The sequence below is a fragment of the Setaria italica genome, chromosome IV (genome assembly GCF_000263155.2).
Source record: "Setaria italica strain Yugu1 chromosome IV, Setaria_italica_v2.0, whole genome shotgun sequence".
Lineage (NCBI taxonomy): Eukaryota > Viridiplantae > Streptophyta > Magnoliopsida > Poales > Poaceae > Setaria > Setaria italica.
In genome coordinates this window covers 12522446-12540727 of record NC_028453.1, presented here as the reverse complement: position 1 = coordinate 12540727, position 18282 = coordinate 12522446, and the positions used below count along the sequence as shown (strand labels likewise).

The window sequence follows — 18282 nt, the reverse complement described above, 5'->3', positions numbered from 1 at the left end:
GTACAGTTCGTGCAAGATACACCCCTAGACAGAACTCTTAATCCTCATGCGATACAGCAGCAACTGCTGCTGCTGAAAGTATTCAGATCGGAATGAACCGAATATCTGCCCTGACAAGAATCTTATGCTTTTTGTACGTGTCAAATAAAGAAAGGGAAGGATCGTAGTATGCTCATCTTGTCAGTTTGCAACTTCTGAGTCAACACCATTCTTTTAGGAATGACACGACGAGAAAAATGTGAGAATATCTAACGCACAAAGCAATTGAGTTTAATATAGGAGTACAGGAAACAGAATGTTCTTGATTTCTTGCAATAAATTCTATTCCGCCTATCGTCATCAACGATGCGATCACTACGAATATGTGCTGCACTAGTCACAGCCTCAAGCTCCATAGGCTACTGAAACCTGGCCTCTCTCTCTATGTGAAGGTCTGAAATGGCAAGTAATGCATACTAACAATGAAAGAACAAGCGTTCACTCAATACTCAAAAATGTAACTGAGACAGAACTAAAGACAACAGGTGATATATGGATCTCGAGAAAACGTTGAGGTCAGCTCATCATTCACATCGGAAAGAATCATAATCCAGCAGCAAGAAAGAAGCTTATACAACCGATTGTTGAATCATAAGGCAACTGCAAAACCTTTTATTTAAGACGGAAGGACTACTGCTTACTCATCAAGCGAAGCGTAAAATACTTTACAGCATACTGGCTTCTACTGTTGACAGGTGATATAGGGACAGGATATCAGTGTCAGCACAGGCCTAGTACAACCCTGTTCAGCAGCGCAGATACGAGGATTCCCGACTAGCTGCAAGAAAAACAATGGCAGAAAAAACACAAGCCTTCAACTTTCTACAAATTTCTTCAAAGCATTGACTTCCTATATATGCATCACACGCCTAAACAAAAAAAAAAGTATATGCTGCACAGGAGAACAAACACAAGACTGGATCTTACATGAACGTTCTTGCAAAAGTTCTCGGTATAGGACCACTCAAGCTATTGTACAACGGGTCCCTAAGACATGAGTGTACAGTGAGTGTAAACCAGAATATGGTTACCCAAACAAGAACACAAACCATTAAGAAATGGCAAAAATGGAAAACAAGTTGTGACATGGCGCATATACTTCACTTACAAGTACTGGACAGGTCAAGGGTCCTGAGCTTTGCTACCTTGCCAATCTCTCTCGGGATCTGCCCAGTTAGCTTGTTATCCTGCAGCAGAATGGGACAGGAAACACCCCCCAATAATAAAAAAAAGGAACACTAACACAAAACTCGCTGTATCCGTAGGAAGAAGACTTACAGTGTCTCAAGACTGAACATCCCCCAAAGCTCGGGGAGAGCAGACCGGAAACATTCTTGCTTGGAGTTTCACTGATAAACAGTCAAACAATCGCAGAACAATAATAAGAACACGAGAACTATACAGTGGCTTCAAATTGGAGCTGGGAATAGATGGAGCGCAGGGGTCTAGCTTACAGTGCAGTGAGTCAATAACAAGATTCTCTGGTGAGCAGGAGACCAAAGACTAGGCACAGGGACCAACGGAGTCCATGTCCCAGTTTTTGGGCACTCCGTGGGAATCCTTGAGCAGGCTCTTGATGATCAGAACTTGCACTGCCGGTACCAAAGAAATCAGCACCTACCAGTGCAAGAAACTAACAAAGACAGGCGCCATCACCTAGCATGAGCAAGTGATGTCATTTGATAGCACAGCATGTGTAGGGAATGACCAGCACCCACCACACAAACTGTAGATGCATGGCTTTTAGAAAATTGATATATCCCATTCGTAACTTCATCAACAATTTTCCAGCACAGCAGCTGTTAGAAAAGATATGTTTCTGAAACATTGCAAACAAAATGTAGGAATTAGGTGTGGATATGTACAATTTTATATTAAGTTTACAACAAATCAGCTGACACATACACTGAAGATGTGGGAAACAATATATCAGAAGTACCAAATCTAGCCACCAAATGTTGAAATTTTAAAAGCCAAGATGACTTGCTAGTATTGATGAATTTTATGTACCAATTGACAGGAGAGAAGAATTTACCTGCCCATATCTCAATATCTTATGTAACCTTGCAGTAGCTACATTCACACAAAGAAATTGCCAGGTTGCAATAGTCTAACCAAGTCTTGCAATAGCTTACTGCAACCTGCTAAATAACAGTTGCAATAAAAAACATTGGAAAAGAAGTATGGTGAAATAATACAAAAGGATTCACGGACCTGAAAGCACCTTTTTTGAGTGTTCATAGTCTTTGACACTCCGAAACTTCTGTATTGTCAATGCAAGGTAACTAGTTAGGAAGCTCACTAAGGTTAGTCCGGGAACAGCTGGAGACAACCTAATCCTTCACTGTTCTTGGGCTGATCCATCATGTCCCAAAATAGAAGATCCAACACCTCATATGTAGCTCCTTTTCCATGGTGCAATATCTGTTCTGATGTAAACACATAAATATGATTCTTGACACACAGCCAGCTGCATGACTGAGCCTTCTTTGCTCTTTGATTTTCCATTGACCTCCACACTCCAGCCACCTTTTCCCACTTACATCTGGCACCATACGTTTGAGCTAAAACAATATATGGCAGTGATGATCGGGATTTTTGCATCACCATCTTTTCAGCAACTAGCTCTGCCATGCCAATGTTCCCTTGGATTATGCAAGCCTCCAGAATATTAGAGAAAGTAGCAGCACTAAACTTTGGCAGCTTGTTCTCTACAAAATTAACTGCCTCTCTCAACATTCCTGCACGGCATAACATGTCGACCACACAAGTATAGTGCTCCATGCTAGGCATAATATGGTACCTATCTTCAAACAGGGTAATTATATCCATCCCTTCAGTTACCAGCCCTTCCAAACTACATGCAGATAAAGCTCCAAAAAGAGTGATTCTGTCAGGTTGGATACCACACTTGAGCATCCTTCTAAATACCCCAAGGGCTTCCTTACCTCTTCCATTTTGCAATAGGCCAAGCAGCATTGTATTCCATAACACCAGATCTTTGGCAGCAACTGTCCTGAAGATTTTCCTGGCATGCCTTGTTAACCCCAATTTACAGTACATGTCAGTGAGGGCCGTGGAAACAATTACATCATCCTGAAATCCAAGCTTACAAATGAGGCAATGGATTTGAGTGCCCTGCTCCATTAAACCAAAGCATGAACTCCATCTCAGCACACTAGCAAAAGTGAACTCAGTTGGAACTACACCATTTTGCATAGACGCCGCAAAGAGGCTGAGGGCTTCTTCCATTAGGCCACTCCTTGCATAGCCCGATATCAGTGCATTGCAAGGTTCTGAAGCCCATGTTGGCATTCCTCTGAAAAGCTGAACAGCATCAGGCAGCCTGTCAGACAGGCAGAGGAAGTCAATAACAGCACTACAAACAATGGAGTTTGTAAGGAAGCTCATTTTAACGCAAAGTGCCAACATCTGGTCACCTTTGGCGAAGTCCTTGACATCTGAGCAGACACTGAGCACGGTGGACACACTGAAGCCATCAACTGAAAAGCCTTTGCTCCTCATGGACCGGAAACACTGAAAGACAGTACTGCCGAGAACCTGATCCTTGTAAACTGACATGATGGAGTTCCACGAAGTGACATCTGGTTCTTCCATGCACGAGAAGGCACGCGCTGCATGCTGCAAGAGGCCAATCCGGCGATACATATCAATGAGCGCATTGCTGACTACGGCATCAAGGTGCGCCAGGCCATGTCGGACAGCAGCGGCATGAAGCTGCTGGCCGTGGCGGGCAGAGGCAACCGCTGATGATACTATGGAGAAGGTGAAGCCCGTTGGCCTGACGCCACGCTCCCTCATGGAGCAGAAGAGACGGAACGCCTCTTCCCGGAGCGCGGCGGCGGCATAGCCGGAGAGCATGGCGTTGTAGGTGACCGCGTCCCTCTGGGCCATCCCGTCGAACAGACTGCGCGCGTCCCCGAGGTGGCCGGAGCCGAGCAGCGCCGACAGGAGGATGTTGTGGGTGAACACGTTGGGCCTGGGTGCGGCGCGCAGGAGCGCGACGGCGGACGGGGCGGCGCCGAGGCGGGAGTAGGCGGCGGCGAGGCAGTTGGCGAGGTACGGGGAGCGGAAGAAGGCGCGGGAGCAGCGGAGGAGGCGCGCGTGGAGCGCCGCAGCGGCGGCGCGGGAGGCGCAGCGGGCGAGGAGCGTTGCGGCGGACCTTGGGGTGAGGGTTGCAGCGTCGGGCGAGGACGGCGGGGACGAGGGCATCGGCGGCGCGGCTCGCCGCTCGGCGGCTCAGGCCATGGGACGCGCACGCGCCGGCGCCGCGCTACTGCTGCGTTGGTGGCTTGGCTGCTTGCTTGAACGCTTCTTGTCGGCGGTGAGCCCAGTGGATTGTCGAACCGGCCCATACAAACAATCCTAGGCCCACTTGTCCGATCTCCGGCCCATGAAATAGCGCAAGGCTGGAGCTGCCGCCGTCCTCTCCGACGAGCGGAGCAGCAGATGCTCCGTGCAGCCGACCCGCCAAACACACATCGACCACCGCCGCTCGTCGCTCCTCCTACTATTCGACAGGCCTCCCCACGCCACGCAAGCTCGCAAGAAAATTGCGTTCCAACATCCTTAGCGGGTCAGGTAACAAGCTCAACCTTTTTCCCCCCTTCCATGTATCTCAGTATCTGTGTTCCCCATGATATCCCCAACTCAAATTTCTTTTTCTGTATGCAAAACCATTATCTGTCCAAATATGTTAGATCAGTGCTATAAATTGTTAGGTAATGGACCTCAAGAACCAGCCCCTTTTGATTGAGATTAGATACGCCATTATTTCTGGTGTTTTGCTTGTATCAAACTACTGAAGTGGTGAGCTAGACGCTCCTTCAACTTTCCTGTTGCACTCCAAGAAAAAATAAAATAACTAAAATTCAAGGCTTTGGACAATATTTCATTTGTGTCCAAATCTACTAGGGATTCTGATAAGATTTTAGCACCTGTTGCACTCCGAAAAAATACAGCACTGAAAAGCATAAAGTGGCAGGAAGAGTCAACAGAGCATGACAAGTCAAGCAAAAATCTGCCGGTTCACAAAAGGTTCCTTCACAAGCTAGTCTTATTTTCTCTACTACTAAATTAAACTAGTCTTATTTTCTCTACTACTAAATCTGTAAACATCCATATCAGTACAAACCTTACGCTCTTCTTTTGTACAGTTCATCTAATACATTCTATACTATTTTAGTATGGCTCAATTTATTCCCCCAATCTACACAGGATTCCCAGTCCTCATGCTGTCTGTACAGGTGCAACAACTGCTGCTGGTGCTGATGCTGAATTGCTCATGCTATATGCTTAACTCATCATGTCATCTTGGGCCTGAGAGCTCGACGGCCTGCACCAGCAGCGACGAGTCGTCGGTGAGGTCGGAGTAGCAGCGCCTGAAACTGAACTCAGGCACCTTGAACTTGTGAGAGTCGGCGCACTGTGAGGCCTCCCACCGCTCTGCAAGGCCATCACCTTCCAGCATCCGGACCACCTCCGACATCTTGGGCCGGTGCCCGGGAAGGTACTGCGTGCACAGCAGCGCCACCTGCACCATCTCCTCCAGTTCGATCCTGTCGTACCCGCCCTTCAGCCCCTTGTCCACCAGCACGTCCAGCTTCTTCTCCTGGTGCATCTTCTTCACCTGATCAACAAAACCGATGACACATTGCTTGATCAAGCACACGGCTTTTGGCAGATCATTCCAAAATTCCAATTTATTGTTGATGTTTAGCATTGCCGAGTAAATCAAGAAACCAACAATGCATTTCTGGCAGATCTCTTATGCCTTATTGTTAAATTCTGGTTGTCCGATGAGCTACATATATAAGACTTGCATATTTCTTACCCAATCAAGCATGGCTCCCTTCTGGTTTGCCGCCTTTCCAAACTCTAGCGCGGTCTGACCGGTGATTAGCTCCAGCAGCAGGATGCCAAAGCCGAAGACGTCGGTCTTTTCAGAGGATTGGCCAGTGGAGAGGTACTCAGGCGCAATGTGACCAACAGTGCCTCTCACCGCAGTGGTGACATGTGAATCCCGGTGGTCGAGGAGTTTAGCGAGCCCAAAGTCACCAACAATAGCCTCACAGTAGTCATCTAGCAGAATGTTGGCTGCTTTGACGTCCCTGTGTATGATCTTGGGGTCACACTGCTCGTGCAGGTAGAGTAGCCCCCTCCCTGCGCCAAGAGCTATCCTCTTCCTGGTCGCCCAGTCCAAAGGTGGCTTTGCTGTAGTCATCACAGCGGAATAAAGTGAGAAGATTTGCCTTGATAGGAATCATATGCTTCTATGTTGTGCCAAATATTTGTCCAATGGAAAAATAAGTGGGGAGAATCCAATTCCAGTTATTTCAGAATTCGGCTTGTCGAGTCACAACTTGCAATACCGTTCTTTTAGGCGTGGTATGACCAGGGAAAGCAAACTGAGAATTTGTTCTGCACTACTGCAAGTGGGTTTATTATATGAGTAAAGAAAGCACTTGCTCCACTTGGTTTACTGACAGAAATGAGGCTGCACTAGCTATCAAGGATATAATCATTAAGCACACATTGGAATCTTTAGAAAGCTTACCTTTGAGGCGCGACGCAACGCTTCCATTTGACATGTATGGGTAGACCAGCAGCCTCTCTGTGGCGGTCATGCAGAACCCGTAGAGCCTGAGAAGATTTCTGTGCAGTGCCAAGCTAATCATTTCAACCTCAGTCTGGAACTGTGCCTCGCCACCAGCAGCATTGCCGTCCTTCAGTCGCTTGACGGCCACAAGAGTTCCATCAGGGAGCTGCCCTCTGTAAACATATCCGAATCCACCTTTTCCTAGTATGTTCTTGCTGCTGAAATTGTCTGTTGCGGACTGAAGCTCCCTGAACTGAAACCTCTTCACATTTCCAAGACTAACATTCTCCAGGTGTTGGTCTGCATGTGGCCAATTCATACCAAGAATAGTTTCATCAACAATTGCCAATCTATTAGGCTACCAAATGATGCATGGATTGCAAGTAAACATCGTGATCGAGGTCTGCTTACCATCAACATCAAAAAGGATCTGCCGGTTTCGACGATGCCTCCACCAGAACACAAATCCAGCAGCGAGGAAAAGGAAGCTGATGCAACCAGCTGCTGTACCAAATGCAACTGCAAACTTGTGGCTTTTAGATTTTGCCGGCGGCAGAGCACCCTGTGAGCTATTCAGGTTGTAGGACATTGGCATCGGTGCAGTCCCGTAGCAATCTTTCTCTGCGTTTGCGCCACAGATGAGGGGATTCCCAACTATGCTGCAAGAAAACCAACAGCAGAAAAACAATGTTTGTAACATTCCACATGTAAATTCTATACTTTCAGCCTTTCAGGCTGAAAATTAAGTGCTAGAAAAGAAGAGTCTTAGAATTGCAGGCTTACTTGAATGTTCTTGCCAAAGACCCCGGTATTGGACCACTCAGGTTATTGTATGACAAGTCTCTGAAAGATACAGTGCACAGTGAGTAGAGTACAGACCCAAGTATAATAACACCCAAACATGAACACAAACACTCACAGGAAAACAAGCTGGGACAAATTAGCTGATGCCGAAGGGAATGGACCAGACAGGGTGTTGTTGTTGAGCCTCCTGAACATGGGAACAAACCCCAGCTTAGCATGACATGAGACAGGAACTATTTAATGTGAAAGCCTGAGGAACAGCATTAATGGGAGGCTTGTACTGTGGAGCTGCACTCACAAGTACTGCAGGTTCTGAAGGTGGCCCACAGTGGTGGGGATTTCACCATACAGGTGGTTGTTGGAGAGATCAAGTGTCTTGAGATTTGCAAGCTTGCCAATCTCTGCCGGGATTGGGCCAGTGATGTTGTTGTTCTGCAGGAGACTGCAACAGGGAAGGAAAACAAAGGATCAACTTCTGGTCCAATTTGTGCCAATGACAAGGCTATCATCCGTGAGAAGAATTGACACTCACACAATCTGAAGATTGGTGAGGTTGCCTATAATTGGGGAGAGCATGCCGGAGAGGCTCTGGCTTGGGGCCTCCCTGCGAAGCAACCAAACAGCAACAGAACACTGGTAAGAACACAAGGGGATAAGCATTAAAGCAGGTAGAGATGAGGAGGAAGGAAGTGGCTTTGTTTACAGCCCAGTGACGAGCTTGTCCGGCGAGCAGGTGACCGTTGGCCAGCTGCAGGGATCGGCGGAGTCCTTGTCCCAGCTCTTGAGCATGCCATGGGGGTCCTTGAGCAGGTTTTTTATCGCCATCAGAGCTTGCACTGCCAAACAATCGGTATTACTAGAATCAGCACCTTCCAATGAGAGACACAAAAAGAGAAACAGTGGATTGAAAGAACCAAACACAATCGATTCTTGATTTCATTTTCATCTAAGAAACAGAAAACCACGGGAAATAAAAAGGTTGATTTCCAAGGCCAAAGCAGAGAAGAAAAGAACTAGAACCAAGACCCCAGAAAGAAACAGAGAGAAGGAGAAAGGAACCTTCATAGTTGACGCCCTGGGGGGAGAGGAGGGCCACTGAAGTCGAAGGGGAGGAGATGAGAAGCAGGAGGAGGAGCCACAGGGAGGGCGGAGAAGGCGGAGGCGCCTCCATTGCCGGAGGGGAGGCGGAGCCAAGAGAGTGGACAAGGGAGAGGAAGGGGAGAAGGTGTGTGCCCCTGCTGCTGTGTCCTGCGTGCAATGCGTGTTCAAACATGGAACAAGCGTGAGGCCAAGAAAAGCATGCAACGCAGCGCAGCGCAGCCTTCTCTCTCCCCCACGCCCCACACACACAGGCAGTGGCAGCAGCGGTGTGGGCAGGGTAGCCTCTGGGGCCCTGTCAGAGCCAAATGACACAAAAGAAGATGCTTGCGCTCCGGCAGCACGCAAAAGCACAAAAGCAGGGGAGGACCGGAGGAGAGGGGAAGGGAGGGAACAAACACGCCTGCCACACCTGACCTCCCATGGGAAACCGGGATAGAAAACCATGGAGGATTTTTCTCAGCCCGTTTTTTTCCTCCTTTTGTTGTTGGGGTTCGCAAGAATGACGAAGAGGAGCAAAAATGGGACATTCGGATCGACTATTGTTGTTTGAAAGTATATTATGACTCCCTGTTCTGTTGAAGTTTTTCTACCAATAAACTACTATGTCTGGTCAAAAAAATACTTGCACCTTTTACATTTTACTGTCATCGATGCAATTCTTATGGTATGACTCTGTCGAATAATTTATGCGATTACTAAAGCACATTTTTTTCCTAAAACATAGTGAAAGCAAATGTTACCTACACAAACACGAATATTCACTACTCTCATGTGAACACATACATGCATCATACCCTTATACCAACTTCACGGGACAATGACAAATCTTGAAATTGATAAAAATCACCTAGACATCTCGCTCTTAACCAACATGTAGCTTATTTATCGAAAGAACAATTAATTGAAACTATGAATACACATACGGAGTTGGAGCTCAAATCCGAGTGGACAGGTTCCACCATTAGATACCTAGCGACAAGAAAATAATTTTCAAAACAAATCAACACGTTATTTTTTATATTTTACGACTAAATATTTTTGGAAGCTCTTGACACTTGGTTTGATTGCATTCCTCAAATCCTCAAGTGTTTGTGATGAGTATAAGTTTGTTGACAAAACATTATTAGGTAAAATGGTTAGGCAGAATATTTACACATAGGCTATGAGCTAGAGACTAATTCTGCTCAATTCTGTGAAGCTATATTTATTGTTAATTTGTTATGCACGATGATCTTGCGCACCAATTTCTTGACCATTCTTGTGCAACAAAGATGACTGAAAACATTCACTTCATCAACAAAATCGTAATACTTCGCATTTGTCCACTGTTTGGTTCTTTTAAAACTTCTAATGATGTTTTCCATGTCCTTTTCACTAGTTCTCACGTAGCCATATCCTTATACCATAGATCTCGGTGAGTTTGCTGAAGAGTACGGTTTCGGAACAAGGAAGCGCAACTGGTAAGGTTGAGAAGATGTGGAGACACCAAAATTTGTGGAAAGCAAAGAAACCTGGGAAAGCTTGAAAGCAAGGCCGAGCTTGCTAATATCACAATTTTTCATGACCAATCACAAGAACGGAAGAAAGTGTCTCGCCATATCATGAGTTCATGACTAATCTATCAAACGAGGAAGGAAAGAATTGTGTTGCTGCTATCTATAACCATTGGAGAAGCTCTAATCACATCAATTAGGAATAATTGCAATCATTAAATAAGAATTACTAGAAGCTTAAGGCTTCCCATAGATTATAAAGGAAGTTGTGTGCACTTCAGTCTGTGTAGCCTTGCATGGAACGTTTCAATTCCTTCAAATTACGTCCATCAGAGCATCTCCAACAACTTATGTAAAATGGATTGCTATCCCTATAAACTGCCAGGATACTTAAAAACACTAAAAAAAACTACTCCAACAACATACCTATATATATTGCTATCCCTGAATTTTTTAGACTATGACCTAAATTCCTCTCTTCTATATGCAAATATACTAATCTAATATTTGGATTGCTATATTTTCCTTCCATGCACGGACAAGCCAACTGCCACACCTTGGATTTTTCCACCCGTCCCGCCGCCGTCCCATCCCTGCGGTTGTCGCCTCCGCCCGCCATCAGGTCGCCGGGGCATCACCGGACATCTCCCCCAACAACCGCACCACCACCGTCCACTCCATCTCACCATATCCATGCCGCCACCTCCCTCTCCACCTCCATGGTGCTACCGCCCTCTTCATCTTCGACCGCCGGCACCTCCAACCCACAAGTTTGGATGTTTCCAATCCGTTCCAACACATATACAGTTCATACAGAAATTCAAACCAGAAAGCGTTGAAGTAGGAATGGAAAAAAAATTACACCTATCGACTATCGTTCGTGCCATAAAACAAAGCCAGAGGGAGCTTTATTGGAAGCTGCGACGTGTTGTGGCCGCAGTACAAATTTCCGTAGCAAAGATGAGAAAGCCACCTTTGGGGATTCTCTGGAACCAAAGAATTGCCAAAGGCAGTGTGGGGGCAGGGCCGGCACCGGCTCGGGAGGAGGGAGGGGTCCAAAGGCGATCGAAAAGAGGCCAGAGCAAATAAAGCGACGCAGCGAAAGCGTCTTTGGCTCGAGAGGATCGATGAGGGAGGCACGGATGATGACAGCCGGTGTGGCCCTCGCCTCTGAGGCGAAAAATGGAGAGACAGGAGGAATACGGCCAAGGGAATTTTTGCCGGTCTATGTGCTTTGGCTTTGCACTGTGGGGATGGAGAATCGGGTACAAGTGGAATGGCAGCTGTGCACAAAATTATTACTGCATCTTTTTTAAAAAAATTTATTACCTGAAATACTGACAGTGATGACAATATCTGAAATGCCTGAACTGCCCCACAAACAAAAACAAAGCTTGTTAAGTGCGTCACAAGAACAAAAGAGAAAACCTAAATGTACCCAGACCCAGTTACTAGGTTGGCTTTTGCAACAAAATCGCTTACAAGGAGCAAACTCAAACTCAAAATCAAAATCAAAATGAAATGCTGTAGGGTTTATGCAATTCCTTAAAATGAAAATGGCAGTATTGCCTCAGATTGGTGTACTATTCACACATACTTATGTAAACCACACTAAATTAAACTTCAATATTTAGACAACGGAGTCAAAACGTATCAAAAGATCCATTTGTTGTCCCTTGTTTCTTCTTCCCTAACGCCTCCTCTTTCATCCCATGCACCATTACTACCAAGATCATCGCACTTCTTCAAAGTCTCCTCCTCATCTCATCTTATACAACCCACGTTAGTATCTCCGCCTCTTCAAACAAACTTCTCATATCCCACCCCTTTCCTCAACCACCTCACTTATGTGCTGTTGAATTGCTTTTAGAAAACTATTTGTTTGTTTGTACAGTGTATATTCTATCATGTTTGGTCCTGTTTTTGTTCCGATCCACCCATCTTAATTTTCTAAGAAAGATGGAGGAGCAATTCGGTCTTATGCCAGTTTAGCTAGTTCAACAAGTTAAAAGAATCTTTAGCATTTAGCTAGAGACTGTTTGGATCCATAGCAGCTAAAACTAGCTGGTGGATCCAAATTGACTTGTATCACACATCTCATGCCCATACTATACTGCCACTAGGGTCCTGTTTAGCTAAACTTTAGTACTTCTTTAGCTAGCTAAATTTTAGCTAGAGGTGTTTAGATCCACCAGCTAAATGATTATTAAAGAGATATTTATCTATCCTACCCCTCTATCCCACCTCTTATCAATCTTTTTGATAAGAAAGGTGGAGAGATAATTCGGTCTTTTATCAATTTAGCTAGGTTCAGTCAGCTAAAAATTTTTTTAGCCAACTAACATTTATCTAGGTCAAGTTTGGATCCATAGCAGCTAAATTTAGCCAACTAAAATTTAGCGGACCAAACTAGTATTTGAGCTGCATCTTTTGAGCTTTTTTGAAAAGCTGATGCTAGCTTTTTGGTGTTTAGATTTCTAAGCTCAAAAAATGACGAAAAGCTCACAAAACTGAACTTTCAAATTTTAATTTTTCATATAAACTCAGTTTTTCTAGGCTTCTAGTTTTTCGAAATCTGCATAAGAAGTTTGTTGTGCCAGAAAACTCAAACCAACAGGGTTAATCCATGTGGCTGTGGTGATGCACGCGCAGCTCATCCCAAGAGAGCAGGATCTAAACATTCCAGTTCCACATACCCAACCAAGCATCCCTTTGTTTGGTGGTGTGAGCTGGAAGGAGGAGTTGGTTGGGCTAGAGGCTCCAGAAGCACGCGCGGCCTGCACATTGAACATTGAATCCACAATCTGCAAGCTTTCTTTTGTTTGTGCAGGGTCCTGAACTAAAGACGATGCATATGCATCCGTAAGAAATCACTACAAATAGCGCACTTCGATCTCAAAGAAACTGGATGCCACTTGACGTGTCACGGCAAAGTTTTATACAACACATCACGACTAAATGACATGACAATAGAAAGATTAACTTGTCTAACTCAAGGTCGCAAAGGTGTCCATCAACCAAAATAGATGCCCTAATTCTGTTGTTATTAAGTATAGTTACCACTTCCAGGATTCCACATTGAAGCACATATTCATACGCTTCGCATCAACGGTTAGTTTTCCATCCAACACTTTCTTGTTGCCACTATTGTTTCAAGACAGCTGCCTACACTGCATTTTGGTTGCACAAGCCTCCAATTCCTTTCCTTTCTGTCCCACCTTTCAGTGAGCCTTGACCTTGACAAATGCAAGGAGAATCACATTAGGCAAGACGCAACCTGCTTTGCATAATGCATAGAGAATCTATTTTCCAAAGAAAAAAATAGATGTCTGGAGAATCGAAAAAAAGCAAACGCATGAACTTGAGTGCTCGACATGTGGACGAAACTATTCCGTGCTTCGCACAAACTTTATTTATGTAGGATTGTAGAGTGTTTTTTTTCTGTCAGCAGCAATAGAGAGTAGCAACAGTTGAAGGGAATGGAAGACTACAAGTGGACTGGAGAGTGAAAGACAGAGATCAGGGAAAATCGGGAGAAGCATGTTACGGTCTTGCTTTGCTCAACCACAACTGAGTGGAACAATCGGAAAGACTGGATGAAGAACAGACAAGCGAAAGGTAGAAGAAGGAAGAACAGACGAACAAGAATGAGCGAGCGGGAAAATGTTCTATTATTTCTCATTGCCGATCTTAACAGAATGACCCGGCTTATATTCAGTTACAAGACCTTTAGCCCAATGTTCACTGGCACAACCACACGGCTCGCACATGGCCCGCACACACACAACAGCCCAACAATCGGCCCAAAACACTAATCACTCGGCTTCAACCTCTTTGAGCTCATCAAGGCCATAACACTACCCCCTCCTTGAAGTCCAGCTTGCCCCCAAGCTGGAGCATCAGGGAAGCTATGCTGCAAATCAGTGATTTCATCTGAAGTGGCAAGTGAAGCTGGTAAACCCACCTAGAGCACAAGTACTTAAGACTACGAAGATGATCCTTGATGCACCAGACGATGATCAAGAAGAGCAACCGGAGTTACCTGTTCTGGTGAACTTGCCGGCAAAGTAGGCAATTCATGACTAACTGTTGCTGATGATGGAATGTGCCATTTGAGCTGAGACATATGGACAACAGGGTGAATTCTACAATTTTCAGGGAGCTCCAGCTTATAAGCTACCTGACCAATGCGTTGCAGCAATTTAAAGGGCCCATAAAACTTGAAAGACAGCTTCTGATTGGTTTTGGAAGCCACTAAAGTTTGAATGTATGGTTGAAGTTTAAGATACACCAAATCAGCAACTTGAAATTATCTCTTAGTTCTGTTCTTATCTCTCTGAGCTTTCATCCTTTGTCGTGCCCTGAGAAGTTGCTGCTCAATCAGTTTTGTCAGTAAATTTCGTTCTGTCAACCACTCCTCCAATTTAGGAACTGAGCAAGCATTCAAATTAGTTATGCCAAAGTGTTGTGGTGGATGGCCATAAAGAACTTCAAAAGGTGTATGGTCCAAAGCTGAATAAAATGATGTATTATACCAATATTCTGCCAATGACAACCATATACTCCATTACCTCGGGCAGGAATGGACAGAACACCTTAAGAATGCTTCAAGACATTGATTTAACCTTTCAGTTTGACCATCAGTTTGGGGATGATATAAGGAGCTCATCAACAATTGGGTGTCAGACATTTTGAAAAGTTCTTGCCACACATTACTAGTGAAGATTCTATCTCTGTCAAAAATAATAGCCTCTGGCAATCCATGTAATTTGTAAATATTGCTCATGTACAACTGAGCTACTTGTAAAGTTGTGAAAGGATCAGATAATACCATAAAATGAGCATAGTTGGTGAACTTGTCCACTATTACCATGATAGCATTCATTATGTTTGGATCTATAGCAGCTAAATTTAGCCATCTAATATTAGCTGGTGGATCCAAAATAGCTTGTATAACACATCTCTTGCCCATACTATACTGCCACTAAGGTCCTATTTAGCTAAACTTTAGTACTTTTTTAGCTAGTTAAATTTTAGCTAGAGGTGTTTAGATCCGCCAGCTAAATGATTATTGAAGAGATATTTATCTATCCTACCCCTCTGTCCCACCTCTTATCAATCTTTTTGATAAAAAATGTGGAGAGATAATTCGGTCTTTTATCAATTTAGCTAGGTTCAGTCAGCTAAAAAACATTTTAGCTAACTAATATTTATTTAGGTCAAATTTAGTTCCATAGCAGCTAAATCTAGCCAAGTAAAATTTAGCAGACCAAACTAGTATTTGAGCTGCATCTTTTTAGCTTTTTTGAAAAGCTGATGCTAGCTTTTTGTTGTTTAGCTTTCTGAACTCAAAAAATGACGAAAAGGTCACAAAACTGAACTTTCAAATTTTAATTTTTATACAAACTCGGTTTTTCTAGCCTTCTAGTTTTTTGAAATCTGCATAAGAAGTTCGTTGTGCCAGAAAACTCAAACCAACAGGCTTAATCCCTGCGGCTGTGGTGATGCACGCGCGGCTCATTCCAAGAGAGCAGGATCTAAACATTGGCCAAGCATCCCTTTGTTTGGTGGTGTGAGCTAGAAGGAGGAGTTGGTTGTGCTGGAGGCTCAAGAAGTGTGCGTGGCCTGCACATTGATTTTTGAATCCACAAAATCTGCCAGCTTTCTTTTGTTTGTCCAGGGCCCTGAACTAAAGAAGATGCATATGCATCCCTAAGAAATTACTACTAACAGCGCACTTTGATCTCAAAGAAACTGGATGCCACTTGATGTGTCCCGGCAAAGTTTTATACAACACATCACGACTAAATGACATGACAACAGAAAGATTAACTTGTCTAACTCGAGGTCTCAAAGGTGTCCATCAACCAAAACAGATGCTCCGATTCTGTTGTTATTAAGTAAAGTTACCACTTCCGGGATTCCACGTTGAAGCACATATTCATACGCTTCACATCAACGGTTAGTTTTCCATTCAACACTTTCTTGTTGCCACTATTTTTTCAAGACAGCTGCCTGCACTGCATTTTGGTTGCACGAGCCCCCAATTCCTTTCCTTTTTGTCCCACCTTTCAGTGAGGCTTGACCTTGACAAATGCATGGAGAATCAGATTAGGCAAGACGCAACCTGCTTTGCATAATGCACAGAGAATCTATTTTCCAAAGAAAAAATAAATGCCTTGAGAATCGGCAAAAAAGCAAACGCATGAACTCGAGCATGCACAAGCACAGTGAGCTCATCGATCGATGACGGAGTCCTATATAAAGTGGCCAGGACACGAGCATGGAAATAACCAGTAGGCCAAGCAAGGCTACAGGTAGAAGAAGCTCTGCTGCTGCTGCTGCTGCTGCAGGTCTCAGCCAAGTACAAAAACACCCCTGTTCGTGCGAGCAAGTTGCGACGAGATGGCCGGCGGCAGGGACAGGGACCCGTTGGTCGTTGGTAGGGTTGTGGGCGACGTGCTGGACCCCTTCACCCAGACCACCAAGCTCAAGGTCAGCTTCGGCGCCAGGACCATCGCCAACGGCTGCGAGCTCAAGCCGTCCATGGTCTCGCACCAGCCCAGGGTCGAGGTCGGCGGGCCCGACATGAGGACATTCTACACCCTCGTACGTCTTTGAAGTCGTCGTCGTCGTCGCAGCATACACATAACCATTATTAACCATTAATTACTTCTATGTATATCTTATTATCAGTGATTAATTTCGTACGTGCCTAGCTGAATGAAAAAGAAACAAAATGACTTCGTATATGACTTAATTAATTTTTGTGTTGCTCCTTGATTCATAGGTGATGATTGATCCGGATGCTCCTAGCCCAAATGACCCCAACCTGAGGGAGTATTTGCACTGGTAATGAAAACTTTATTCAGATGATTATTCTTCTCTCAGACTCTGTAGTGTATATGCTAGACCATTGTATAGAGGCTTAGAGCTAGTGCATGTACATCTTGTCATGATAATGATGACGGTATACGGATTGATCCACTCTCTTGTCTTCTCATGCTGCAGGCTGGTCACTGATATTCCAGGAACTACCGGGGCAACGTTTGGTGAGCCATCAGCTCCCTGTCTTAATCTGTCTCTGCTACCCTCTGTCCACCAGACAAGCTTAGCTTTTTACTACGGGGAAAAAGAAAATCAAACCCACACGACACAATCACACAACACGTATCTGCACAGGCATTATTTAAACTTGTCGATCGGCTACATAGAAGGAGATAAATTACACACACATAATTAAGGTTAATTAATTAGTTCAAAACATTATTACACATGTACAAGTAGTACTGATAACGATTGTGTATGTGATCGATATGCATGCATGGCTCTGGTGATGATGAGCGCAGGGCAAGAGGTGATGTGCTACGAGAACCCTCGGCCGACCATGGGGATGCACCGCTTCGTGTTCGTGCTGTTCCAGCAGCTGGGCCGGCAGGTGGTGTACGCCCCCGGGTGGCGCCACAACTTCAACACCAGGGACTTCGCCGAGCTCTACAACCTCGGCCCGCCCGTCGCCGCCGTCTACTTCAACTGCCAGCGCGAGGCCGGCTCCGACGACTCCACACCCCATTAGCTGCAAGCTGCTTTGTTATGGCCCTGATAAGGTTAAAGAGGTTGAAGCCGAGTGATTAGTGTTTTGGACCGATTGTTAGGTTGTTGTGTGCGTGCGGGCCATGTGCGAGCTGTGTGGTTGTGCCAGTGAACATTGGGCTAAAGACCTTGTAACTGAATATAAGCCGGGTCATTCTATTAAGACCGGCAACAAGAAATAATCGCTCATTCTCGTTCATATGTTCTTCCTTCTTCTACCTTTCGCTTGTCTATTCTTCCTCCAGTTCTTCCGGTTGTTCCACTTAGTTGCGGTTGAGCAAAGCAAAACCGTAACAATTAGTATCAGAGCCTAGTCCACCATAGATTCCACAAAATTTTTTCGCGCAACCCAACCCGCGAGATCCGGCACCGCTCCGAAAGTCAACGAAGATCTAGACGCAAATGACAACCACTCTCAAGGATCTCACAAGGAAGTTCAGGGGATTCGAGTTGATGATGCAGCAGTCCTTGGATAAGATCAACGGCCTCGAGGCTTGGCAGTCCATGACGGATAGCTCCCTGGGAACATTATTGAACAAGACGGAGGAAGCGGCGACGTGTCTGCATCGACTGGAGTCAGCACTGCCGCCGGTTCCGCGACAACCGCCTTCGCCACCGCCAAGCTGGATCAAT

At 45.1% G+C, this 18282-nt stretch overlaps 3 protein-coding genes across 6 annotated transcripts; 1 reads left to right on the top strand and 2 right to left on the bottom strand.

Moving 5' to 3' along the window:
- Positions 1–491: 491 nt before the first annotated feature.
- LOC101778943 (pentatricopeptide repeat-containing protein At1g43980, mitochondrial) lies at positions 492–4325 on the bottom strand. 4 transcript variants are annotated; one of them, XR_002677285.1, is made up of 8 exons: positions 2254–4325; positions 2075–2180; positions 1758–1858; positions 1494–1631; positions 1318–1388; positions 1148–1226; positions 967–1026; positions 492–817 (listed from the first exon to the last, which is right to left on the bottom strand). XR_002677285.1 is itself a non-coding variant. In XM_022825745.1 (2 exons), the coding sequence occupies exons 1-2, from the start codon at positions 4270–4272 to the stop codon at positions 3318–3320; spliced, it is 861 nt and encodes a 286-aa protein (XP_022681480.1). In that variant the 5' UTR covers positions 4273–4325; the 3' UTR covers positions 3169–3317. The 4 variants fall into 4 exon arrangements, 1 of the variants encoding a protein (XP_022681480.1); XR_002677283.1 differs by having other exon boundaries at positions 1494–1858; XR_002677284.1 differs by having other exon boundaries at positions 1494–1858; positions 2264–4325.
- A 713-nt stretch (positions 4326–5038) lies between these two features.
- Positions 5039–8840, bottom strand: LOC101767451 (LRR receptor kinase SERL2). Its single transcript, XM_004965159.3, has 10 exons — positions 8522–8840; positions 8166–8298; positions 7995–8066; positions 7761–7904; positions 7578–7649; positions 7442–7501; positions 7070–7317; positions 6617–6958; positions 5894–6273; positions 5039–5689 (listed from the first exon to the last, which is right to left on the bottom strand). Exons 1-10 carry the CDS (start codon positions 8733–8735, stop codon positions 5369–5371), a joined length of 1986 nt encoding a protein of 661 aa, XP_004965216.1. The 5' UTR covers positions 8736–8840; the 3' UTR covers positions 5039–5368.
- A 7485-nt stretch (positions 8841–16325) lies between these two features.
- LOC101767043 (protein HEADING DATE 3A) lies at positions 16326–17848 on the top strand. Its single transcript, XM_004965158.3, has 4 exons — positions 16326–16665; positions 16847–16908; positions 17068–17108; positions 17406–17848. The coding sequence occupies exons 1-4, from the start codon at positions 16462–16464 to the stop codon at positions 17630–17632; spliced, it is 534 nt and encodes a 177-aa protein (XP_004965215.1). The 5' UTR covers positions 16326–16461; the 3' UTR covers positions 17633–17848.
- Positions 17849–18282: the final 434 nt, after the last annotated feature.

What these genes read in the sequence shown, in the direction of transcription:
- LOC101778943 (XM_022825745.1), bottom strand. Translation starts at nt 4,272, where the DNA reads ATGCCCTCGTCCCCGCCGTCCTCGCCCGACGCTGCAACCCTCACCCCA. An exon ending in TGTCAAGGACTTCGCCAAAG is followed by an intron (nt 3,386 to 3,479) that starts GTGACCAGATGT and finishes CCTGTCTGACAG; the next exon opens with GCTGCCTGATGCTGTTCAGC.
- LOC101767451 (XM_004965159.3), bottom strand. Translation starts at nt 8,735, where the DNA reads ATGTTTGAACACGCATTGCACGCAGGACACAGCAGCAGGGGCACACAC. An exon ending in GATCCTTTTTGATGTTGATG is followed by an intron (nt 6,959 to 7,069) that starts GTAAGCAGACCT and finishes GGCCACATGCAG; the next exon opens with ACCAACACCTGGAGAATGTT. An exon ending in CGTTGCGTCGCGCCTCAAAG is followed by an intron (nt 6,274 to 6,616) that starts GTAAGCTTTCTA and finishes TGATGACTACAG; the next exon opens with CAAAGCCACCTTTGGACTGG.
- LOC101767043 (XM_004965158.3), top strand. Translation starts at nt 16,462, where the DNA reads ATGGCCGGCGGCAGGGACAGGGACCCGTTGGTCGTTGGTAGGGTTGTG. An exon ending in TGAGGACATTCTACACCCTC is followed by an intron (nt 16,666 to 16,846) that starts GTACGTCTTTGA and finishes CTTGATTCATAG; the next exon opens with GTGATGATTGATCCGGATGC. An exon ending in CTGAGGGAGTATTTGCACTG is followed by an intron (nt 16,909 to 17,067) that starts GTAATGAAAACT and finishes CTCATGCTGCAG; the next exon opens with GCTGGTCACTGATATTCCAG.